The following is a 26,033-nucleotide window of genomic DNA, read 5'->3' as shown; positions in this document are numbered from 1 at the left end:
TAAAACTTGCTTGTTTTTGAAACTTAACTACCTCCTCATACTTTCACCTAGAAACTCCATTCAAACTTTAAAATGTTCTCAGATTATTGGGCTATTCCTGTCTGATTCAGCTTTTTCAGATCTTCTACCGTTTTAATCTTATATCTCTTTAAGTTTTCAGTTGCAAAATTGTGATTTTTCACAAAATACATGCGTTGCTATGGTTGCTATGCAATTAAGTCAGAGTGAGTGCTGGTCCGTTCTGAATTTTCTCTTCATGTCTAAACAACTTCTTGCTACTCGCTCAATTTCCACTCAACCCCCACAAATTATACATCAAAACGTAGGTATTTTTGCTGGCTTTCAGAAAACGTCACTATCACTGTTGTGGAAGTTACAGATTTTTATCAAATCGCCTCAGACTAACACAAGATCTGAAAACGCTCCATTGACTTTCAATGGAGAGTGTGTTCAAAATCAGCGCTGGATTTCTCTAATGAGAGGCATTTTCAAATCGTCATATCTCTTTAACAAAGCAAAGTTAGGACATGAGGCTTGTGCCAATATATCTTCAGACACTGCTGACACTCACAGTGGAAGCCGTTTTTACAATTATCTTACCGTTGAGCAATGAATTACGTTTGTTTGAGGGGTGGAAATCTGTCCTCCTCTCAGTTTTCAAAAGCCGAAAATGAAGCCGTTTCTTCTCTCGTCATATCTCTGTGATGGAGGCACAAAGAGCTATGAAAATCGCAGTGAAAGTACACCAAAGTCCGCTGATTCACCCAGTACAAGAATTATGCTGCTAGCCCTCCTAGTTTTTGAGTTACACGACGTTTTGTAACTCCAAAAAACGGCGTTTTTCGCCTCTCACCGCGATCTATTTTCTGACTGCCCAAGTATCTGTCTTTCAGACCGCCGCCCCCTTTCCAGGTGGCGCAATCAGTAATGACACGGCTCTGCAGCTCAAAGGTCGTGGGTTCAATCCCACCTTGGTCCACGTTTTTTTTTTTCACTACAAATTTATACACTATCACAGACTTGTAATTTATATTGCTAATTTATTACAATTCTGCAAAGTTTTATGATTTTAGCAGCTTTTCTAATATGGACCTCAGATTCTTGTTAACGCTCCATGGCAGAAACAAGTACACAGCCTGATGAAGCAGACTGAGGCAGTACCTCTGATTGGTGAATTTGAGCAGAACGAGGTTGTTCTTTCATTTCATTTCTTTATTTATTTCACACATGGTTCAACAGTGTTTCTTTTTCTACATACAGAACGGTCCGTGTACTTTTCGGTATTTGAAGTTTTGTTTCAGAAACCAAAACGAAAAAACGATATTTAAAAGAATTTTCATTTTTTTAATTTTTGATAAAGAATAAAATGGGCGAAAATAACTTGTTTTTTCATTCGGTGGTAACAAATAGCCGTCATACACTTAAAATTAGACGTGCTTTTTTGGATTTCTTCGTGATTCAAATAATGAAAGTATACTAGCGCAAAAACAAAAAAATAGACGCATTTTCAATGTCTGAAACGGGAAGTACTTCTTCTGCGCGTTTTTTTATGGCGCGCGCACACCGTCCCCCACACAAGAGATCGACGGCCTTAAAGTTACACTGGAATAAACAGAGGATGGACCATTACGTTGTTTTTAGGAAAACTAAGAGAGTGACACTCCGGGACGAAGACATGACTGCAGAAAAACTGGGTCGCATCTTTCAGGTAGATATGTAAACTTCGCAAACTTTGCTTTCAGCAGTTTTTTTATGAACGTTATTGTTCTTCCTTACTGCGGAACGGCTAACGTTAACATTTGGTGATTTCATGTAGGCCTACTTTTACTAATACTATGTCTAGCCGTCTTCATTGTGCTAATATGTGAATTGTGCACATGTGCTAATGTGTAAATAGTTATTCATTGACTTTTACCGGCTACTAGCTAATAAGTAAGCCTTTAGAGCCTATTAACCGTGTGCACAGGAGTAACACGTTAGCAGAGCAACGTGATTTACGGAAACTTTTCTTAAACAGGTATCCGCGCATACTCTGTACATCACGGATGATTCAAACGTGGCTATGTTCCCCGGTGCGGTCTCTGGTGTTTTCAGCGCATTAGACCTTACACCCAGAGGTCACTATGAAGTCCACGGAGAAGACATGGAGTCAATTCCAACAGCAGGTTCCAGCGGGCAGCGTTTTGCATTTATGCGAGCACCAGCTGTGGCAGCGTCTGCACCTTCACGTTCACAGCAGGCTACTTCAAGTTCCCCTATGTCCTCCAAAACATTTCAGAGGTAGGATGAGTCTGTGTTCTTGAATATTAAATTACAGAACAGGCAAAATAAAAAGAAACATAAGGTGCATGGATAGTTGAATTGTTAAGAATAGCAAAGCTGTTTTAGTACAATTTGCCTATAGCAATCACTGAATGGATTTGTGGCCTGCTGTCTTTTACAAGATATGTAAAATTATTATGTTTTGTTTTACAGATCAGTGTACTTTGCAGATGTAGTTGGTGGGAGGTTGATTCCCAATAGAATGGTGGTTGTACGATTCCTGGAGTCTGAGGCTACGCTTCAAGGGATAGTAGGAAAAGTGCAAGATGCCATTGGTAATTACAACCCAATAATTTTGACAGATGCACAGGGCAATGCAATTCTGGAGTCGGAGGGCACAACAGGTGAGCCATAATATTACAGCTAAAGCCCATATCTTATGGAGAGACATGTCTTACCAGACTCTTTGTAATATTTATTGGGTAATATGGTATTGGCTTCTAAACAGGTTTCTTTGGTTTTGTTTTTCATCTGTAGGGTCACAGTACTGGAGACAAAATGCACGAAAAATTCTTGCTGTGCCTGAACAAGACTTTAATTGCCTCCAGGGAACAAAGAGGAAGAAACTGAGGTATGTGAATAAATATGTATATACTATAGGATGAACATCAATATAGAAGAATTAATTTGATTTAAATCCTATAATAGCAGTAAGACATCACTACATAAATCATCATCTATCAGTAAGTGATGTGATGTTTCTTTAAGCCAGTAAGTAGCTTTGACATCTGATTATCCATTTTTATTTGTAGCAGCCGTAAAGATGATGACAGTGCCAGTTTGGGAGAAGTGAGTGACAAAATAGAAGAGTTGGTGTTGGCATCTCAAAGTCTGCCAGCTGTCACAGCAGCAATCAAAGAGCTCACTGATCTTGCAGTTGCCCAGAAAGTCACAACCCCCAAGCTGCAGACACTCAAGGAGGGATTTAGCTGCGTGGTTTGTATGAGTATGTTCAAATGTTGCTTAGTAAATACATTACATCTACACTAACATTTTAATTACAATTAAAACAATGTCAAACCACATTCAATCATTACTTTGGACAAACATTTTTTTACCAAACATAGGCTCTTTATTCAGCAGTGTCCATTTAAATACTTAGGCACAGACAATCAAGATGCAGGTCTACTGTAACATAACATTCAAAAGTTTACATGCACATTTAATTTGGGTTCTCCTTGCAATCTTGACTATGAAAGTATAGCTTTTCAAATTGATTACAATGTCAGTATGGGTGACGGTACACTGTTCACAGTAATGTAAAACTAAAAAGTTCACATTTAAAATGGGACTGTAGTTGCATATATTGAATCAAGTACCTGTAACTTTTTCATTTTTCTTGCTTGCTAATTGAGAAAATGTACTGATTTTGCCCCTCATCAATTATAGACAAAAATATAGACAGGGACTTTCTCAGAACAGCGTGAACAAGAGTAATTACAGAATAACCAAAAATATTCTGCATGCTGTCTGTAAATTTATGTCAAGACTGACTTTGAACCTATAGTTTGAACTAAATTCAACATAAATGGATAACAGTCTCACTTATCTGATTTACTTTTGCAGACATCATTGAGGATCCAGTGTTCTCACTGTGCTGCAGAAGCATTATTGGCTGCAAGACATGTGTGGAACAGTGGCAAGAGACATCACAGCACTGTGCAAAATGCAGGGAGAGTAACAACGGAGTTCTACAAATTACTGGTCTAACAGCTGCATTTTCTGTATTGAAATCTTTTTTTGCAGAGGAGTAATGTAGTGTGTACACACAAATGTTTACAGTCAGTTGATTTTTTTTTTTGTCTGTTCTGTACAGTTTACAGATGCAGTGGTTCATACATTTCTCTGAGTTATGTTTATGAGACAGAGCAGAGCTTCTTTGTATGGCATAAAGTCACCATTTACGGCTCTAAAAAACAAATGTGAAATATCAGGATATTTTTCTGCAAAATGACTCTCTGTTCTAAGTTTGTCCTGTTCGGTTGTGAAGGGATCAACTCCAAAAGTCGAATATTCTTTGAGTGCAGATCCCAAGTGCTGCCTGTAAAGGTCTGCTGCTTCAAGTGCATTTGGCAAGAGCTCTGGAGAAATTCTTCTTTTACACCCATGTTCTGCAAAGTGATTTGGTATGCCTTTTCCTGTAAAAAATAGAGGAGGTGTTTAAATGTTCATTATCAGGGTTGTAAGCAATCTGACTTTTTTTTTTTTTTTTTTTACCTGGGATTCTATGAGCATTCCATGATTCTACCACACTTGCAAGACCAATGTTACACAGCTGACAGGTTAGATTGGACACACAGTATCGCACAAGGTTATCCTCCATATCTATCTCCTCCTGGTCCATCAGCTGGAGTAGGGCAGTTTTTAGTGGGTAGTTGACACGGTTGTTGATTTCAGGCCAAATCCTTTCAACTGTGTGGTTCTAAAAGAGTTAAAAGAAACATGTCTTAAATGTACGTAGTAGTACACGTAATAGTATAAGAATTTCAGCTGATGTTAATGGTACTTAAATCTTACTCTTGTGGATGAGGTCTGTAAATAAGGCAGTCTCTCCTGATTGAAGCGATGATGTGACAGCATCTCTTGCATGAACAGTGTTAAATAAAATTCCTTTCCATGGTCTACTCGCACCTGGTCCCACATACCATAGGTGATCACTGCAGGTCTGGTACAGGAAAAATAAAGAACATTTATTAACTATTTTGCTTTAAGACCAGCAAAGGTGTTATTATTTTGAATGTATTCATTCATGTTTTTTTTGGGTAATATTTTAGTTGTAGTAGGACAACATATATTTCTTAAGTTTCTTTGCAATGTCACTGTCATGCTCAGACTTTAGATGTATGTCAGAACAATTGAAAGATATGTGGAAATCCAAGAACCTTGTTCCATTCATAAATGAACACTGATTAATTGCAATAAAGTAGTTAAATGATTCATGTGCAATTCCATTTTATTTATTTTTACATTAATAGAAAATGTTGATCAAAATGTTTGGTAAGTTCTTAATATATTATATTCAGGAACATAACCAGACCCATCTGTTGCATGTCTAATTTAAATTCAAATATTGTAAATTTGGGTGCAGCTCATGTCCAATATGACTAACATGTCCATCAAAACACTTAAGATGAAATAAATGGTTTGAGAGGTTGTATTACCTGAAAACATATTCATAGATGCTCAAGTTGTTTTTGATTGGCATTGTGGAATGACTCACAATCTTTTTACTGAATCCATCTACAGCTAAAACATGGGTGACTCCAAACATTACAAGTTTCTCGTTTTGGTCCAGGTGAACCTTGTGCCCCATGCATTCAGCATGGTACGGTGTGGGATTAAGATTCCGAGCTCCCTTACAAAAAAATCACAAAAATAAATGACAGCTGACTGGATAAAGGCAGATTTGATCATACGTTTGAGGAAGAGTCAAGTAACTGTTAAAGCAGGGCGTACATCTGTTAAACAGAATTAGGCCCTACCATTACATGATGTATATCACAAATATGACAAAGAACATTGGAATACAGTTCTAGTGGAAGATTAAATAACATAGGCTACCTGGCGTCTTGCTTCATGATAAGGTTGATGCACCTCTCTTAAAATTGACCCAATTCGTCCCTCTGCAGCATGTACCCCTTTTGTGGACAGATAGCCCTTCATCATTTTGCGGCCATATGTTGGGCCCACCTGTTTAAAATAAAAGATCATGCTACTACTAGAACAACAAATGTAAAGTAGCTTATTCTGAAAGCAAATGTGTAAAGCTAAAGTATTGTGCTAATTAACTGTACAAATACCAGTGAGAGACATCTTTAAAATAACTAACGTTACCCACCACCCGCAAGACGCTAAAACGCGCGGGCGCGCGCACACAGTCTAGACTAACCCCCTTACAACCCAGTTAAGACAACCATACACAGTCATAAGGTGAAGGAAGAAAGTACCTTACCTCATTTATAGCTTGTGTCACCTCAAGCTCCAACCGTGTGTCCGAGAGTCGACAGCTAGTGATTTGCTCAGCACAAAACTTTCTAACATTTCTCGCAGAAAATCCTCTCACTTCCCCGTGTTCATATGACAGACGCTCTGATATAATTTCCGATGACAGGCCTTGTTTTGCCATCTCCATGATCACGTCTGAGTATTTTTCCAACGTCATGATGTCCACACTACAGTGTTTGCCATAAGTTTGCGCATCACTTGTACAGGTTGTTGACCTACTAAAACTTCCGGTTCAGACAAAATAAATAAAGGGCCCTTTCTCGTTCTTTTTTCTTGGGTTTTTCGTTTCTGATGTGCGAAAGGACAAAATGAAAAAAACAATTGTTTTACGTTTTTCATTTTAGCTTTTTAAGTTGAGAATTAAATAAGTGTCTCATTTTCTTTTTTAAATTATACTTTCTGAAACGAAACTTCAAATACCGAACCTTGTGCCTCTTTTCTGCCGAAATTCTTCTGATTCACCTCTTTTCTGCAAAATTTTAAGCCTTTTCAGCTCTTATCAGCACAATTCTCAGCAGCTTCTGCTCATTTCAGCAGAATTGTCAGTCTGTCCACCTCTTCTCTGTGAGAATGTGTTTGGGGCAGTGAGATGAGTAGCTGCTTTGAGCCTGCTAGGGCCAGGTTCGAATCCTGCTCAGGGCAACATTTTGTTTTCACCACCATACAGCTTTTTGCAGTACCTCTGATTGGTGAAAATGAGCAGAACCAGGTTGTTCTTTCATTTCATTTCTTTATTTATTTCACACATGGTTCAACAGTGTTTCTTTTTCTACATACAGAACATTCTGCCTCTTTTCAGCAGAAATTCTGCTCATTCACCTCATCTCTTGTGTTGGAGTGCCCTCTTGTGGCGCCTTTTGGGTAGTGCCTTAGTAAACGTGAACACTGCAAAGAAGTGGTATCAGACTGGTTTGTAGTGGAGGAATTTGTTGCCAGTTTCTTTCATCTTTAATCCGTATTCATGTTGTAATGTAGTAGTACCACAATATGGCAGAAACACTATGTTTTGGCACAAATACTTTGATTTGGTATACTTTAGCTTCTTCAGCTTCTTCACCCCTTTTTAGCAAAATTTTCATTTTTTTCACCCCTTTTCAGCACAAATTCCAGCTTTTTTGGCTGTATTCAGAAAAAAGACAACTCTTTTGAGCAGAAACTCTGCTGATTCATCTCTTTTCAGTGCAAGTTTCTGCTTCTTTGCCTCTTTTCTGCAGAAATTCTGCTGATTCACCTCTTTTCTGCAAAATTTTCAGCCTTTTCACCTCTTATCAGCTTCTGCTCATTTCAGCAGAATTGTCCGTCTCTCCACCTCTTCTTTGTAAGAGTGACTTTGGCTCAGGGAAATGAATAGCCACCTTTGAGCAGAAATTCTGCTGATTCATCTCTTTTCAGCGCAACTTATTGCTTCTTTACCTCTTTTCTGCAGAAATTCTGTTGATTTACCTCTTTTCTGCAAAATTTTCAGCCTTTTCACCTCTTCTCAGCACAATTCTCAGCAGCTTCTGCTCATTTTAGCAGAATTGTCGGTCTCTCCTCCTCTTCTTGAGAGAATGAGTTTAGCTCAGTGAGATGAGTAGCTGCCTCGAGACCAGGAGGGCCAGGTTCGAATCCTGCTCAGGGTGACATGTGTTTTTTTCACCACCATGCAACTTTTCAGCTTTTTCAGCTTTTCAGCAGACAGCTTCAACGTTAGGGCATCCACACAGCATTTTCGCAGGAAATGCAAATTTTTCTAGTTGTGTGGATGCCCTAAAGGGCTTCCACACTATTGTTTTCCTGTTTCTCTTTATTGTGTGGATGCTTTATGCATCCACACTATTGAGTTCCTGTTTCTCTTTATTCTTTATTATTCTACTTTATTATTATTCTAGTTGCAACTTTTTGCACTTTTTTTGGCACTTTTCTACTTCCACAATTTTCAGCCGATTTTCACCGTTCAAATTTTAAACTATTCTGCTATTTCTGCTAATGTGCGCTATGACTTTTGGTATTTTTAACTGTTATACTTTTTAAAATATTAAGCTTTTTATGCTTTTTTTTGTCCCATTGAAATGAATGGAAAACTTCCAAAATTCTGCTAAAACTTGCTTGATTTTGAAACTTAACTACTTTCTCATACTTTCGCCTAGAACAACCATTCAAATTTTAAAATGTTCACAAATTATTGGGCTATTCATGAATGATTCAGCTTTTTCATATCTGTTACCGTTTTAATCTTATCCCTCTTTAAGTTTTGAGTTTCATTTTTGTGATTTTTCACAAAATACATGCGTTGTTATGGTTGCTATGCACTTGGCTTTCAGTGTGCCACTGAAAGTTTTGCAGTTTTCTCTTCATGTCTGAACAACTTCTTGCTACTTGCTCAGTCTTCACTCCACTTCCACAATTCATACATCAAAACGTAGGTATTTTTGCTGGCTTTCAGAAAATGTTACTATCATTGTTGTGGGATTTATAGAATTTTGGCAAATCTCCTCAGACCAACACAAAGTCTGGAAACTCTCCATAGAAAGTCTATGGAGAGTTTGTTCAAAATCACCGCTGGAGTTCTGTAATGAGAGGCATATTCGAATCGTCATATCTCCCTAACAAAGCGACGTTAAGACATGAGGCTTGTGCCAATATATCTTCAGACACTCCGGACGCTCACAGTGTACGATTTTTTTTCTCACCTATTACCATTTGGCCATGAATTACGTTTGTTTGAGGGTAGGAAATTTGTCCCTCGCTCAGATTTCTTCAGCTTTCAAACTCTGGAAATGAACCACTTTTTTCTCTCGTCATATCTTTTTGATAGATTTCCACACAGACCTGAAAATTTCCATGACTGTTCACCAAAGCCTGCTGTCTCTTACGGTGAAAGAATTATATCGATACTCCAAATAGATTTAGAGTTAGAAAGCGTTGTTTGAGGGCAAGTCAAGGCAGCTTTTGCTTCGCCTCTACTCAGTTATGGTGCATTAGAAGTCAAATATCTTTAATAATTCATATTTTAATGATAAAGTGTCAACACTTGAAGATTCCCCCATCTCTTCTGAACAAAACGGTGTAAGAATGACCGTTCTAGCCCCTACGGTTAGGAAATTATGGCCATTTGTTTGAGAGGAATCCTCACTATGAGAAATACACTGCAGAAATCCTGTCTCTCTCTGTGCTGAGTGTGTAAAAACGGCTGCACCTGTTTTGGCGGGAAAAAGTACACAGCCTCTCTGATTGGTGGATTCAAATTTAGCAGCTCCCAGGCTGTTTGACTAACCTAGAAACTTGATTTTCTCTCCCTGTGTGTGTGTGTGTGTGTGTGACAGAGAGAGAGAGAAAGAGAGGGCGAGAGAGAGTTTTTATGGGAGCATCTTATTATATGATTTAAATTCAATATATTTAGACTGGTTGACTGAATTTGATTCTGTGTGTGTGTCTCTGTGCATGTGTGTTTCCATATGTGTCCATATTTGTGATTGTGTCACTGTTATACTTTTTTTTGCTGATTTTTTTCATTTAACAATTACATTTGAGGGACCCTTAGCATGTTCAGGATTCTTTCAGCTGTCCATTTTGCTTTTCCAATTTTTCTATTTAAGTTATTACTATTGTGTTGAGTCATAGCATTTCTGCTGCTTTTCAGGATTTGTGCTAAATACAGCATTTCTGCAAAATCATACTATGTCTGCTATTTTATGAGATTTGTGCTAAATACAGCATTTCTGCTAAATCATACTCTTTCTGCTATTTCATAAGATTTGTGCTAAATATAGTGTTTCTGCTATTTCTGCCAAATTTAGTATTTTTGATTAATTAGGGTTTTTCTACCAAATCATAGTACAGTTTTACTGCCTTTTATAGGATTTTTAGAGGATATTTATATTGCTTAATATAGTATTTCTGCTTTTTATAGGATTTGTGCTTAATATAGTTTTTCTAAAAAATGTAGTATTTATGCTTAATCATACTATTTCTATATATTTCTGCCAGGTCCCCAGGCAGCTAATCCTCTGTGAGGACTGATATATATAAAATTTACATATCAGGGCCTGCACGGCTTCCCAGCCAGCCAATCATATCTGGGGTCTGCCCTTTCTGCTCTCGTCATATCTCAGCGACAGATGTACAAAGAGCAATGCAAATCACAGTCAAAGTACACGAAAGTACGCTGATTCACCCAGTACAAGAATTATGCTTCTAGTCCACCTAGTTTTTGAGTTACACGACGTTTTGTAACTGCAAAAAACGGCGTTTTTCGCCTCTCACCGCAATCTGATTCTGACTGCTCATCACCCTGTTTTCCAGGCACTCGCTCTCGTTCCCAGTGGCGCAGTTGGTAATGACACAGGTCTGCAACCCAAAGGTCGTGGGTTCAATTCCACCTTGGGCAACATGTGTTTTTTCCCTACAAATTAATACACTATCACAGACCACTAATTCATATTCATCATTTATTACAATTCTGCAACCTTTTATGATTTTAGCAGCTTTTGTAATATGGACCTCAGATTCTTGTTAACACTCCATGGCACAAATACTGTTCCCTTTAGGCTCTGTGTGTGTGTGTGTGTGTGTGTGTGTGTGTGTGTGTGTGTGTGAGTGTGAGAGAGAGAGAGAGAGCGAGAGAGAGCCTTTTGATGGGAGCATCTTATTATATCACTTAAATTCAATATATTTAGACTGGTTGACTGAATTTGGTCCTGTGTGTGTCTCTCTGTGCATGTGTGTTTCCATATGTGCCCATATTTGTGATTGTGTGACTGTTATACTTTTTTTGCTGATTTTTTTTTTCAATTAACAATTACATTTGAGGGACCCTTAGCATGTTCAGGATTTTTCCAGCTTTCCATTTTGCTTTTCCAATTTTTCTATAAGTTATTACTGTTGTGCTAAGTCATAGCATTTCTGCTGCTTTTCAGTATTTGTGCTAAATACAGCATTTCTGCTAAATCATACTATTTCTGCTATTTTATGAGATTTGTGCCAAATACAGCATTTCTGCTAAATCATATTATTTCTGCTATTTCATAAGATTTGTACTAAATATAGTGTTTCTGCCAAATATACTATTTCTGCTTAATTATAGTATTTCTGCCATTTTATAGTATTTGTGCTAAAACATAGTATTTCTACTAAATGTAGTATTTATGCTTAATCATACTATTTGTATATATTTCTGCCAGGTCCCCAGGCAGCTAATCCTCTGTGAGGACTGATACATATAAAATTTACATATCAGGGCCTGCACGGCTTCCCAGCCAGCCAATCATATCTGAGGTCTGCCCTTTCTTCTCTCGTCATATCTCAGCGACAGATGTACAAAGAGCAATGCAAATCACAGTCAAAGTACACGAAAGTACGCTGATTCACCCAGTACAAGAATTATGCTTCTAGTCCACCTAGTTTTTGAGTTACACGACGTTTCGTAACTCCAAAAAACAGCGTTTTTCGCCTCTCACCGCAATCTAATTCTGACTGCTCATCACCCTGTTTTCCAGGCGCTCGCTCTCTTTCCCAGTGGCACAGTTGGTAATGACACAGGTCTGCAACCCAAAGGTCGTGGGTTCAATTCCACCTTGGGCAACATGTGTTTTTTCCCTACAAATTAATACACTATCACAGACCACTAATTCATATTCATCATTTATTACAATTCTGCAACCTTTTATGATTTTAGCAGCTTTTCTAATATGGACTTCAGATTCTTGTTAACACTCCATGGCACAAATACTGTTCCCTTTTGACTCTGTGTATGTGTGTGTGTATCAATATTTCTCCCATTTTAAAGTATTACTCCTCTATAATTGTATTTCTGTTAAATCAAAGTACTTTTACTACATCTTAGTACTTCTGCTCAATCATAGAATTTCTGCTAAATCATAGTATTTCTACTATATTATATTTTTCTTTCTAAATATAGCATTTCTGCTATATAATTGTATTACCGCTATGTTATAATATTTGTGCTAAACCAGAGTATTTCTGCTGAAACATAGTATTTCTGCCAAATGATAGTATTTCTGTCAAATTACAGTATTTGTGCTAAAACATAGTATTTTTTTTTAAAATTTCAATATTAATAGTAAATTACAGTGTCTCTGGTAAATCGCAGCATTTCTGCTATGTTGTACTGTTTTTCTAAATCATAGTATTTCTGTAATGTTTAAGAATGTTTGGCTAAATATATTCTTTCTGTTATCTTATACTATTTCTCCTAAATTCTTGTATTTTTGAGAAGTTATCGTGTTTCTGGTAAGTTACAATATTTCTGCTAAGTTCTGCTATGCTATTGTATTTCTGCCAAGTATTATGTTTCCTCTAAGATATTGCAGTTCTGCTAAGTTACTACATTTTAGCAAAGTTCCTTTGCTTCTGCAAAGTTTTTACAAATTCTGCAACTTTTCAGCTTTTTCTGCTAGTTTCAGCAGACAGCTTCAGCATTACAGCATCCACACTGCATTTTCGCAGGAAATGCAAATTTTTCTAGTTCTTTATTATTGTGTGGATGCCCTAAAGGGCTTCCACACAATTGTTTTCCTGTTTCTCTTTATTGTGTGGATGCCCTAAAGGGCTTCCACACTATTGAGTTCCTGTTTCTCTTTATTCTTTATTATTATTGTGTGGATGCCCTTAAAGGGCTTCCACACTATTGTTTTCCTGTTTCTCTTTATTCTTTATTATTATTATTCTTCTAGTTGCTTCCGTACACTTTTTGGCACTTAACTACTCCCTCAGTTCTTAACCGATTTTCGCCATTCAAACTTTAAAAAATTCTGCTCTTTCTGCTCTTTCCGGCAATGACTTTTGGTGCTCATAACTTCTATACTTTTTGAGATATTGAATTGTTTTTGCAATATTTTTTGCCCATTTCTGCCATATTATCAGTGGCCTCACTGATTTTCCTTGCCGGGTTGACCTGTGTTTTAGCTCAGTGAGATGAGCAGCCGTTCTCAGACTGGGAGGCCCGGGTTCAAATCCCGCTTATGGCAACATTTCTTTCAGTTAACAGTTAAACTTTTTTTACTCTTTTCAACACAAATTTCAGCTTTATAACCCGTTTTCAGCAGAATCTTCAGTTTTTTCACCACTTTTCAGCACAAATCCCAGCTTTTTCAGCTATTTTCAGCAAAAACATCTTTTCAGCAGAATTCTGAAAAGTTCTGCAGAACTCTTTTCAGCAGAAATTCTGCTGATTGAACTCTTTTCAGCAGAATTTTCACCTCTTTTCAGCCGAAATTCTGCTTATTGACCTCTTCTGCAAAATTTTCACCCTTTTCACCTCTTATTAGCACAGATCTCAGCTGTTTTCAGAAAAAACTCTTTTGAGCAGAAATTCTGCTGATTCATCTCTATTCAGCGCAACTTTCTGCTTCTTTGCCTCTTTTCAGCAGAAATTCTGCTGATTCACCTCTTTTCTGCAAAATTTTCAGCCTTTTCTCCTCTTATCAGCACAAATCTCAGCAGCTTCTGCTCATTTAAGCAGAATTGTCAGTCTCTCCACCTCTTCTTTGTCAGGATGACTTTGGCTCAGTGAGATGAGTTGCTGCCTTAGGAGCTGGAGGGCCAGGTTCGAATCCTGCTTAGGGCAATGTTTTTTTTCAGCAAAATTTTCTCTGTCTTTACCCCTTTCAGTAGAAGTTTTTGGTTTTTCACCACTTTTCAGCAAACATTTTCTGCTTCTTCACCTGTTTTCAGCAGAATTTTCAGTTTCTTCACCGCCATATAACTTTTTGCAAGTTTTCAACTTTTTCAGCTTTTTCAGCAGGCAACTTCAGCGTTAAGGCATCCACACAGCATTTTCGCAGGAAATGCAAATTTTTCTAGTTCTTTATTATTCCCCTAGTTGCTTCCGTACACTTTTTGGCACTTAACTACTTTCTCAGTTTTCAGCCGATTTTTTCAGTTCAAACTCTATACTGTTCTGCTCTTTCTGCTAATGATGGCTATGACTTTTGGTGTTTATTACTGTTATACTTTTTAAAATATTACACTTTTTTCCTTTAATTTGTCCCATTGAAATGAATGGAAAACTTCCACAATTCTGCTAAAACTTGCTTGTCTTTGAAACTTAACTACTTTGTCATACTTTCACCTAGAAACTCCATTCAAACTTTAAAATGTTCTCAGATTATTGGGCTATTCCTGTCTGATTCAGCTTTTTCAGATCTTCTACCGTTTTAATCTTATCTCTCTTTAAGTTTGCAGTTGCAAAATTGTGATTTTTCAGAAAATACATGCGTTGCTATGGTTGCTATGCAATTAAGTCAGAGTGAGTGCTGGTCCGTTCTGAATTTTCTCTTCATGTCTAAACAACTTCTTGCTACTGGCTCAATTTGCACTCAACCCCCACAAATTATACATCAAAACGTAGGTATTTTTGCTGGCTTTCAGGCAATGTCACTATCTTTATTGTGAGATTTACCGTTTTTTCGCAATTTGCCTCGGAGTGACACAAGGTCTCAATACTCCCCATTCAAAGTCTATGGGGAGGTTTTGAAATTCAGAGCTGAAATTCTGTAACGGGAGGCATTTTAAAATCGCCATATCTCTTTAACAAAGCAAAGTTAGGACATGAGGCTTGTGCCAATATATCTTCAGACACTGCTGACACTCACAGTGGAAGCAGTTTTTACAATTATCTTACCGTTGAGCAATGAATTACGTTTGTTTGAGGGGTGGAAATCTGTCCTTCTCTCAGTCTTCAAACTCTGGAAATGAAGCCGTTTCTTCTCTCGTCATATCTCCGCGACGAAGGTAGAACGAGCTATGAAAATCGCAGTCAAAATACACCAAAGTCCGCTGATTCACCCAGTACAAGAATTATGCTGCTAGCCCTCCTAGTTTTTGAGTTACACGACGTTTTGTAACTCCAAAAAACGGCATTTTTCGCCTCTCAGCGCGATCTATTTTCTGACTGCCCAAGTATCTGTCTTTCAGACCGCTGCCCCCTTTCCAGGTGGCGCAATCAGTAATGACACGGCTCTGCAGCTCAAAGGTCGTGGGTTCAATCCCACCTTGGTCCACGTTTTTTTTTCACTACAAATTTATACACTATCACAGACCTGTAATTTATATTGCTAATTTATTACAATTCTGCAAAGTTTTATGATTTTAGCAGCTTTTCTAATATGGACCTCAGATTCTTGTTAACGCTCCATGGCAGAAACAAGTACACAGCCTGATGAAGCAGACAGAGGCAGTACCTCTGATTGGTGAATTTGAGCAGAACCAGGTTGTTCTTTCATTTCATTTCTTTATTTATTTCACACATGGTTCAACAGTGTTTCTTTTTCTACATACAGAACCTTCTGCCTCTTTTCAGCAGAAATTCTGCTCATCTCTTGTGTTGGAGTGCCCTCTTGTGGCGCCTTTTGGGTAGTGCCTTAGTGAACACTGCAAAGAAGTGGTATCAGACTGGTTTGTAGTGGAGGAATTTGTTGCCAGTTTCTTTCATCTTTAATCCGTATTCATGTTGTAATGTAGTAGTACCACAATATGGCAGAAACACTATGTTTTGGCACAAATACTTTGATTTAGTATACTTTAGCTTCTTCAGCTTCTTCACCTCTTTTCAGCAAAATTTTCATTTTTTTCCACCCCTTTTCAGCACAAATTCCAGCTTTTTTGGCTGTATTCAGAAAAAAGACAACTCTTTTGAGCAGAAACTCTGCTGATTCATCTCTTTTCAGCGCAAGTTTCTGCTTCTTTGCCTCTTTTCTGCAGAAATTCTGCTCATTCACCTCTTTTCTGCAAAATTTTCAGCCTTTTCACCTCTTATCAGCTTCTGCTCATTTCAGCAGAATTGTCCGTCTCTCCACCTCTTCTTTGTAAGAGTGACTTTGGCTCAGGGAAATGAATAGCCACCTTTGAGCAGAAATTCTGCTGATTCATCTCTTTTCAGCGCAACTTATTGCTTCTTTACCTCTTTTCTGCAGAAATTCTGCTGATTTACCTGTTTTCTGCAAAATTTTCAGCCTTTTCACCTCTTCTCAGCACAATTCTCAGCAGCTTCTGCTCATTTTAGCAGAATTGTCGGTCTCTCCTCCTGTTTTTTGAGAGAATAAGTTTAGCTCACTAAGATCAGTAGCTGCCTTGAGACCAGAAGGGCCAGGTTCGAATCCTGCTCAGGGCGACATGTTTTTTTTCACCACCATACAACTTTTTGCAACTTTTCATCTTTTTCAGCTTTTCAGCAGACAGCTTCAGCGTTAAGGCATCCACACAGCATTTTCGCAGGAAATGCAAATTTTTCTAGTTATTCTTCTAGTTGCTTCCGTACACTTTTTGGCACTTAACTACTTCCTCAGTTTTCAGCCGATTTTCTCAGTTCAAACTCTATACTGTTCTGCTCTTTCTGCTCTTTCCGGCTATGACTTTTGGTGTTTATTACTCTTATACTTTTTAAAATATTACACTTTTTTCCTTTAATTTGTCCCATTGAAATGAATGGAAAACTTCCACAATTCTGCTAAAACTTGCTTGTTTTTGAAACTTAACTACTTTGTCATACTTTCACCTAGAAACTCCATTCAAACTTTAAAATGTTCTCAGATTATTGGGCTATTCCTGTCTGATTCAGCTTTTTCAGATCTTCTACCGTTTTAATCTTATACCTCTTTAAGTTTTCAGTTGCAAAATTGTGATTTTTCAGAAAATACATGCGTTGTTATGGTTGCTATGCAATTAACTCAGAGTGGACACTCATCCATTCTGAATTTTCTCTTCATGTTCCAACAACTTCTTGCTACTCGCCCAATTTCCACTCAACCCCCACAAATTATACATCAAAACGTAGGTATTTTTGCTGGCTTTCAGAAAATGTCACTATCATTGTTGTGGGAGTTATAGATTTTTTGCAAATCTCCTCAGAGTAACACAAAGTCTGAAAATTGTCCATAGAAAGTCAATGGAGAGTTTGTTCAAAATCACCGCTGTATTTCTCTAATGAGAGGCAATTTTAAATCGTCATATCTCCTTAACGAAACAAAGTTGAGACATGAGGCTTGTGCCAATATATCTTCAGACACTCCTGATGCTGACAATTCAAAAAGTTTTTTATCACCTATTGCCGTTTGGCCATGAATTACACTTGTTTGAGAGTAGGAAATTCATGCCTTGCTCAGATCTCTTCAGATTTCAAACTCTGGAAATGAGGCACTTTTTTCTCTCGTCATATCTTTTTGATGGATTTCCACAGAGACCTGAAAATTCCCATGACTGTTCACCAAAGCCTGCTGTTTCTTACGGTGAAAGAATGATTTTGATGCTCCATATAGATTTAGAGTTACAAAACATTGTTTGAGGGCAAGTCAAGGCAGTTTTGCTTCGCCTCTACTCAGTTACAGTGTATTACAAGTCATATATCTTCAATAATTTATATTTTATCTCTGAATTAAGAAGACCTGCAGATTCCCCCATCTCTTCTGAACAAAACGGTGTCAGAACGACCATTCTAGCCCCTACGGTTAGGAAATTATGGCCATTTGTTCGAGGGGAATCCTGAATGTCAGAAATACACTGAAGAAAACTCATAGCTGTCTCTGTGTCTGTGTGTGTAAGTGCTGATTACAGCAGGTGCAGCCAATTTAGCTGACCTAGATATACCAAGCACAGACTCTTAACAGCCTCTGCACACTTTGCTCTCTGTGTATGTGTGTGTGTATATCAATATTTCTCCCATGTTAAAGTATTACTCCTCCATAATAGTATTTGTGCTAAATCAAAGTACTTCTACTACATCTTAGTACTTCTGCTCAATCATAGTATTTCTGCTAAATCATAGTATTTTTGAAAAATCATGGTATTTGTCCCAAATCATGGTTTTGGGGCAGAACCATAATATTTATTTTATGTTATGAGATTACTACTAAGTGGAGGAATGTCTGTTATGTTATAGTTTATGTGCTGAATATAGTATATCTGCCAAATCATAGTATTTATCCCAAATCATAGTATTTATGCAAAATTACAGTATTTCTGCTAAAAAGCAGAAATAGTACCTTTTAGCAGAAATTTCTTTGAAAAGATATTATTTATGTTAAAACAGTATTTCTGCTAAATCATAGTATTTCTGCCAAATCATAGTATTTGTACTTATTCATAGTACTTGTGCCAAATCATAGTATTTGTACCCAATCATAGTATTTCTGCAATATGATCGTATTTGTGCCAAATCATGGCATCTTTTTGCCAAATCATGGTATTTGTGCCAAATCATGTTATTTGTGCCCAGTTAAAATTTCTGTTATATTATAGTGTTACTACTAAGTCGTAGAATTTCTGTTATGTTATAGTATATCTGCTGATTATAGTATATGTGCCAAATAATAGTATTTATAGCAAATAATAGTATTACTGCCCAAACATAGTATTTCTTGTAGTATTTGTAGTAGTAGTTGTTGTAGTATTTGTGCAAAAACATAGAATTGTATGTATATAATATAACATTGTATTTCTGTTATGTTATAGTATTACTACTAAGGCATAGTATTCCTACCAAATCATAGTATTACTGCAATTCCATAGTATTTGAGCGAAATCGTAGTATTTGTGCAAAAACATACTATGTCTGCAAAATCACATTATATCTGCTATGTTATAGTATTACTACTAAGGCATAGTATTTCTACCAAATCATAGTATTCCTTCAAAATCATAGTATCACTGCAATTTCATAGTATTTGACCGAAATTGTATTATTTGTACTAAATCATGGTACTTGTACCAAATCATAGTATTTTTTGGAAATCATATTATTTGAACCAAAACATTGTATTTGTACGAAGTCATAGTATTTCTTCTAAATCATAGTATTTCACCCAAATCTCAGTAGTTGTGCTAAAACCCAGTATTATTGCCAAATCGTAGTATTTGTACTGAAACATAGTATTTGTGCCAATAAGAGTATTTGTACTAAATCATAGTATTTGTGCCAAATCATAGTATTTCTGCCATATTGTGCTAGTTGTGCAAAAACATAGACTGTCTGCAAAATCATAGTATATCTGTTATGTTATAGTATTACTACTAAGTCACAGTATTTCTGCCAATTCGTAGTATTTGTACTAAATCATACTACTCGTGCCAAATCATAGTATTTAAATCAAAATATAGTATTTGTACCAAAGCATTGTATTTGTACGAAGTACAGTATTTCTGCCAAATCATAGAATTACTGCAATTTCATAGTATTTTGAGGAATCCCTTTTGTTATAGTATTACTTCTAAGTCATAGTATTTCTGCTTTGTCATAGTATTTGTACTGAAACATAGTATTTCTGCCAAATCATAGTATTACTGCTATTTCATAGTATTTGAGTGAAATTACAGTGTTTCTGCAAAAACATTGTATTTCTGCAAAATCATAGTATTTCTCTCATCTTAAAGTACTCAATTATAGTATTTGTGCCAAAGTTTAGTATTTCTGCCAAATGATATTATCTCTGCTAAATCATAGTGTCTGCCAAATCATAGTATTTGTGCCAAATTATGGGATTTTGCCAAAACATGGTACTTGTGCCAAATTATAGTATTTGTGCCCAATTAATATTTCTGTTATGTTATAGTATTACTACTAAGTCATAGAATTTCTGTTATGTTCTGCCAAATCATAGTATTACGGCTATTTCAAAGTATTTGAGTGAAATTACAGTGTTTCTGCAAAAACATTTTATTTCTGCTAAATCATAGTATTTCTGTTATCTTAAAGTACTTGCACTCAATTATAGTATTTGTGCCAAAGTTTAGTATTTCTGCCAAATCATATTATCTCTGCTAAATCATCGTGTCTGCCAAATCATAATATTTGTGCCTAAGCACAGCATTTGTACCAAAACATAGTATTTCTGCCAAATCATAGTATTTGTCCTAAAGCATAGTATTTCAACAAAATCACAGTATTTCTGCTATGTTATAGTATTTGTGCTTGTAGAAAAACCTGTGTTAGTGTGAGCTACATTACCCAGCAGCCTCTGAGCAGTGAGGGAATTCATGGGACTTCTGAGCTAGATGGTCTTCCTTCGTTCCTGTGGTAACGATTGAGGAGAGAGCTGCTGGGAAGGGGAGCAAATAGCCCATCCTGTATTTGTTGGGGATGGTGTGTGTCACATAAACGTGAGTTAATGTTCCATGCTTAAGATGTTTACCCTGCTACTTGTGTGTATTGGTTTTAGTTACCTTTAGCGTATGTGCTAGTTAGCGATAGCTATGGCAGCACAGTTATTTGATTGTTTTGGGCTTGTTCCTGCTTTGTTTGTTCCCCCTGCAAATTTATGTGAATTTGTACACTGTAATATCGCTGTATTACGTAGTGGCTAAGTAGGAGGCTGACTGTTACTAAGTGCATCAGTGTACATAGGTCATCTGTTGTGTTGGAGTGCCCTCTTGTGGCGCCTTTTGGGTAGTCCCTTAGTAAACACTGCAAAGAAGTGGTATCAGACTGGTTTGTAGTGGAGGAATTTGTTGCCAGTTTCTTTCATCTTTAATCCGTATTCATGTTGTAATGTAGTAACTTTTGTGGCGCAAATACCACAATATGGCAGCAATACCATGTTTTGGCACAAACACTTTGATTTGGTATACTTTAGCTTCTTCACCCCTTTTCAGCAAAATTTTCATTTTTTTCACCCCTTTTCAACACAAATTCCAGCTTTTTTGGCGGTTTTCAGAAAAAAAACCTCTTTTCAGCAGAAACTCTGCTGATTCACCTCTTTTCAGCGCAAGGTTCTGCTTCTTTGCCTCTTTTCTGCAGAAATTCTGCTGATTCACCTCTTTTCTGCAAAATTTTCATCCTTTTTGCCTCTTATCAGCACAGTTCCCAGCAGCTTCTGATAATTTCAGCACAAACTGTGCATTTCCAGGAGGTTCGAGGGGAATCCTGAATGTGAATGTAAGAAATACACTGCAGAAAACTTATACCTCTCTCTGTGTCTGTGTGTGTAAGGGCTGATTACAGCAGGTGCAGCTAATTTAACTGACCTAGATATACCAAGCCCAGACTCTTAACAGCCACTGTTCCCTTTAGGCTCTGTGTATGTGTATGTTTGTGTGTCTGTATCAATATTTCTCCCATGTTAAAGTATTACTCCTCCATAATAGTATTTCTGTTAAATCAAAGTACTTCTACTACATCTTAGTATTTCTGCTAAATCATAGTATTTTGGCCAAATCATGGTATTTGTGCCAAAGCATAGTATTTCCACAAAATAACAGTATTTCTGCTATGTTATATTATTACTGCTCATAGTATTTCTGCCAAATCTTGGTATTTGTTCCAAAGCATAGTATTTCTGCCAAATCACAATATAACTGCAAAATAAAGGGGTTTTTTTTAGACAAATCATAGTGTTTGTGCTAAATCCTAGTAATTCTGCTCAATCATAGAATTTCTGCTATGCTGAAGTGCTTTTTGCTAGATTACAGAATTTCTGCTAAGTCAAAGTATTTCATGTAAGTCATAGTATTTATACCAAGTCCCAGTGTTTCTGCCAAATCATAAATCATAAATAATGTGGCGTGTTGGGGGAACAGCTAGTTCTCTCCCATCATGCCTTGGGACATGTGCTGCATTTGAGATGTTCTTGTTTCATTGTTTATGGTTACGTTACTTTTAACTGTTGTTTGAATGTTGTGTTTATACTACGGTACAAAGTCACTGACAGTTATTGTTTTATAGGAAGAATGCAGTACCATAAGTGAGTTCTGTTATGCTGTTATTGACCCTTGAAGCACATTGTGACACAAGCAAGTATGTTCGATAAAAAACTCCCCCTACCAGCTTGGGGTGGAAATACAGGCTCAATCTCTCCCTGTGAGCTTCTTTGCAAGATTCATCTGCAAGCCACAATAATTTTAATAAAGCAAAGTTAAGATGAGAGGCTTGTGCCAATTCATCTTCAGACACTGCTGACACTCGTGGTTGGAGCAGTTTTTACTGTCATCATACTGTTGAGCCATGAATTATGTTTGTTTTCAAACTCTTGAGTCAGAAATTACGTTTGTTTTCAAACTCTTTAAATGAAGCCGTTTCTTCTCTCGTCATATCTCCGCGACGGAGGTACAAAGAGCTATCGCAGTCAAGTTCATGAAATTCTGCTGATTCACCCAGTAAAGGAATTGTGCTTCTATCCCACCTAGTTTTTGAGTTACACGACATTTTGTAACTCCAGAAAACGGCGCTTTACGCCTCTCACCGCGATCTAATTCTGACTGCTCATCTCCCTGTTTTCCAGGCACTGGCTCTCTTTGCCGGTGGCGCATTTGGTAATGACACGGGTCTGCAGCCCAAAGGTCGTGGGTTCAATTCCACCTTGGTCCACATGGTTTTTTTTTCACTACAAATTTATACACTATCACAGACCTGTAATTTATATTGCTAATTTATTACAATTCTGCAAAGTTTTATGATTTTAGCAGCTTTTCTAATATGGACCTCAGATTCTTTTTAACGCTCCATGGCAGAAACAAGTACACAGCCTGATGAAGCAGACTGAGGCAGTACCTCTGATTGGTGAATTTGAGCAGAACCAGGTTGTTCTTTCATTTCATTTCTTTATTTATTTCACACATGGTTCAACAGTGTTTCTTTTTCTACATACAGAACCTTCTGCCTCTTTTCAGCAGAAATTCTGCTCATTCACCTCATCTCTTGTGTTGGAGTGCCCTCTTGTGGCGCCTTTTGGGTAGTGCCTTAGTAAATGTGAACACTGCAAAGAAGTGGTATCAGACTGGTTTGTAGTGGAGGAATTTGTTGCCAGTTTCTTTCATCTTTAATCCGTATTCATGTTGTAATGTAGTAGTACCACAATATGGCAGAAACACTATGTTTTGGCACAAATACTTTGATTTGGTATACTTTAGCTTCTTCACCCCTTTTCAGCAAAATTTTCATTTTTTTCACCCCTTTTCAGCACAAATTCCAGCTTTTTTGGCTGTATTCAGAAAAAAGACAACTCTTTTGAGCAGAAACTCTGCTGATTCATCTCTTTTCAGCGCAAGTTTCTGCTTCTTTGCCTCTTTTCTGCAGAAATTCTGCTGATTTACCTCTTTTCTGCAAAATTTTCAGCCTTTTCACCTCTTATCAGCACAATTCTCAGCAGCTTCTGCTCATTTCAGCAGAATTGTCAGTCTGTCCACCTATTCTCTGTGAGAATGTGTTTGGGTCAGTGAGATGAGTAGCTGCTTTGAGCCTGGTAGTATATCTGTTATGTTATAGTATTACTACTAAATCACAGTATTTCTGCCAATTCAAGGAGGCTGACTGTTACTAAGTGCATCAGTGTACATAGGTCATCTGTTGTGTTGGAGTGCCCTCTTGTGGCGCCTTTTGGGTAGTGCCTTAGTAAACGTGAACACTGCAAAGAAGTGGTATCAGACTGGTTTGTAGTGGAAGAATTTGTTGCCAGTTTCTTTCATCTTTAATCCGTATTCATGTTGTAATGTAGTAGTACCACAATATGGCAGAAACACTATGTTTTGGCACAAATACTTTGATTTAGTATACTTTAGCTTCTTCACCCCTTTTCAGAAAAATTTTCATTTTTTTCACCCCTTTTCAGCACAAATTCCAGCTTTTTTGGCTGTATTCAGAAAAAAGACAACTCTTTTGAGCAGAAACTCTGCTGATTCATCTCTTTTCAGCGCAAGTTTCTGCTTCTTTGCCTCTTTTCTGCAGAAATTCTGCTGATTTACCTCTTTTCTGCAAAATTTTCAGCCTTTTCACCTCTTCTCAGCACAATTCTCAGCAGCTTCTGCTCATTTTAGCAGAATTGTCGGTTTCTCCTCCTCCTTTTTGAGAGAATGAGTTTAGCTCAGTGAGATGAGTAGCTTCCTTGAGACCAGAAGGTCCAGGTTCGAATCCTGCTCAGGGCAACATGTTCTTTTCACCACCATACAACTTTTTGCATCTTTTCATCTTTTTCAGCAGACAGCTTCAGCGTTAAGGCATCCACACAGCATTTTCGCAGGAAATGCAAATTTTTCTAGTTCTTTATTATTCCCCTAGTTGCTTCCGTACACTTTTTGGCACTTAACTACTTTCTCAGTTTTCAGCCGATTTTCTCAGTTCAAACTCTATACTGTTCTGCTCTTTCTGCTAATGATGGCTATGACTTTTGGTGTTTATTACTGTTATACTTTTTAAAATATTACACTTTTTTCCTTTAATTTGTCCCATTGAAATGAATGGGAAACTTCCACAATTCTGCTAAAACTTGCTTGTCTTTGAAACTTAACTACTTTGTCATACTTTCACCTAGAAACTCCATTCAAACTTTAAAATGTTCTCAGATTATTGGCCTATTCCTGTCTGATTCAGCTTTTTCAGATCTTCTACCGTTTTAATCTTATCTCTCTTTAAGTTTTCAGTTGCAAAATTGTGATTTTTCAGAAAATACATGCGTTGCTATGGTTGCTATGCAATTAAGTCAGAGTGAGTGCTGGTCCGTTCTGAATTTTCTCTTCATGTCTAAACAACTTCTTGCTACTCACTCAATTTCCACTCAATCCCCACAAATTATACATCAAAACGTAGGTATTTTTGCTGGCTTTCAGACAATGTCACTATCTTTATTGTGAGGTTTACCGTTTTTTCGCAATTTGCCTCGGAGTGACACAAGGTCTGACAAGTCCCCATTCAAAGTCTATGGGAAGGTTTTGAAATTCAGAGCTGAAATTCTGAAACGGGAGGCATTTTCAAATCGCCAAATCTCTTTAACAAAGCAAAGTTAGGACATGAGGCTTGTGCCAATATATCTTCAGACACTGCTGACACTCAGAGTGGAAGCAGTTTTTACAATTATCTTACCGTTGAGCAATGAATTACGTTTGTTTGAGGGGTGGAAATCTGTCCTTCTCTCAGTCTTCAAACTCTGGAAATGAAGCCGTTTCTTCTCTCGTCATATCTCCGCGACGGAGGTAGAACGAGCTATGAAAATTGCAGTCAAAATACACCAAAGTCCGCTGATTCACCCAGTACAAGAATTATGCTGCTAGCCCTCCTAGTTTTTGAGTTACACGACGTTTTGTAACTCCAAAAAACGGCGTTTTTTGCCTCTCACCGCGATCTATTTTCTGACTGCCCAAGTATCTGTCTTTCAGACCGCTGCCCCCTTTCCAGGTGGCGCAATCAGTAATGACACGGCTCTGCAGCTCAAAGGTCGTGGGTTCAATCCCACCTTGGTCCACGTTTTTTTTTTCACTACAAATTTATACACTATCACAGACCTGTAATTTATATTGCTAATTTATTACAATTCTGCAAAGTTTTATGATTTTAGCAGCTTTTCTAATATGGACCTCAGATTCTTGTTAACGCTCCATGGCAGAAACGAGTACACAGCCTGATGAAGCAGACTGAGGCAGTACCTCTGATTGGTGAATTTGAGCAGAACCAGGTTGTTCTTTCATTTCATTTCTTTATTTATTTCACACATGGTTCAACAGTGTTTCTTTTTCTACATACAGAACCTTCTGCCTCTTTTCAGCAGAAATTCTGCTCATTCACCTCATCTCTTGTGTTGGAGTGCCCTCTTGTGGCGCCTTTTGGGTAGTGCCTTAGTAAATGTGAACACTGCAAGAAGTGGTATCAGACTGGTTTGTAGTGGAGGAATTTGTTCCCAGTTTCTTTAATCTTTAATCTGTATTCATGTTGTAATGTATACCCTGTTCTTAATCATAGAAACTACACCATATCACCCCTCCACATCCTCCTACTGTATGCCATATCTCCC

At 37.4% G+C, this 26,033-nt stretch overlaps 2 protein-coding genes across 3 annotated transcripts; one reads left to right on the top strand and one right to left on the bottom strand.

Moving 5' to 3' along the window:
• Nucleotides 1–1,273: 1,273 nt before the first annotated feature.
• Nucleotides 1,274–5,259, top strand: LOC100710209 (uncharacterized). Of its 2 annotated transcripts, none has more exons than XM_013268132.3 (6): nt 1,274–1,708; nt 2,018–2,280; nt 2,476–2,666; nt 2,800–2,893; nt 3,075–3,258; nt 3,889–5,259. In XM_013268132.3, exons 1-6 carry the CDS (start codon nt 1,511–1,513, stop codon nt 4,030–4,032), a joined length of 1,074 nt encoding a protein of 357 aa, XP_013123586.1. In that variant the 5' UTR covers nt 1,274–1,510; the 3' UTR covers nt 4,033–5,259. The 2 variants fall into 2 exon arrangements, with proteins under 2 accessions (XP_013123586.1, XP_003460529.3); XM_003460481.5 differs by having other exon boundaries at nt 1,275–1,708; nt 3,075–3,268.
• On the bottom strand, nt 3,372–6,744 carry LOC109200960 (uncharacterized). The gene is made up of 6 exons (XM_019356542.2): nt 6,275–6,744; nt 5,884–6,012; nt 5,484–5,677; nt 4,840–4,987; nt 4,540–4,744; nt 3,372–4,460 (listed from the first exon to the last, which is right to left on the bottom strand). The coding sequence occupies exons 1-6, from the start codon at nt 6,482–6,484 to the stop codon at nt 4,156–4,158; spliced, it is 1,191 nt and encodes a 396-aa protein (XP_019212087.1). The 5' UTR covers nt 6,485–6,744; the 3' UTR covers nt 3,372–4,155.
• Between the last annotated feature and the right edge of the window lie 19,289 nt (nt 6,745–26,033).

Source organism: Oreochromis niloticus, unplaced genomic scaffold (assembly GCF_001858045.2).
Source record: "Oreochromis niloticus isolate F11D_XX unplaced genomic scaffold, O_niloticus_UMD_NMBU tig00002032_pilon, whole genome shotgun sequence".
Lineage (NCBI taxonomy): Eukaryota > Metazoa > Chordata > Actinopteri > Cichliformes > Cichlidae > Oreochromis > Oreochromis niloticus.
Note: the sequence above shows the minus strand (reverse complement) of the source record. Positions and strands in the feature narration are given on the sequence as shown.

Bases quoted from the DNA above. Each gene is read 5' to 3' on its own strand.
- LOC100710209 (XM_003460481.5), top strand. From the start codon at position 1,511: ATGTCTGAAACGGGAAGTACTTCTTCTGCGCGTTTTTTTATGGCGCGC. The intron at 2,281-2,475 runs GTAGGATGAGTC...TTTGTTTTACAG, and splicing joins TCCTCCAAAACATTTCAGAG to ATCAGTGTACTTTGCAGATG. The intron at 2,667-2,799 runs GTGAGCCATAAT...TTTCATCTGTAG, and splicing joins GGAGTCGGAGGGCACAACAG to GGTCACAGTACTGGAGACAA.
- LOC109200960 (XM_019356542.2), bottom strand. From the start codon at position 6,484: ATGACGTTGGAAAAATACTCAGACGTGATCATGGAGATGGCAAAACAA. The intron at 4,988-5,483 runs GTAATACAACCT...TTCCTGTACCAG, and splicing joins ATCTATGAATATGTTTTCAG to ACCTGCAGTGATCACCTATG. The intron at 4,461-4,539 runs GTAAAAAAAAAA...TATTTTTTACAG, and splicing joins GAATGCTCATAGAATCCCAG to GAAAAGGCATACCAAATCAC.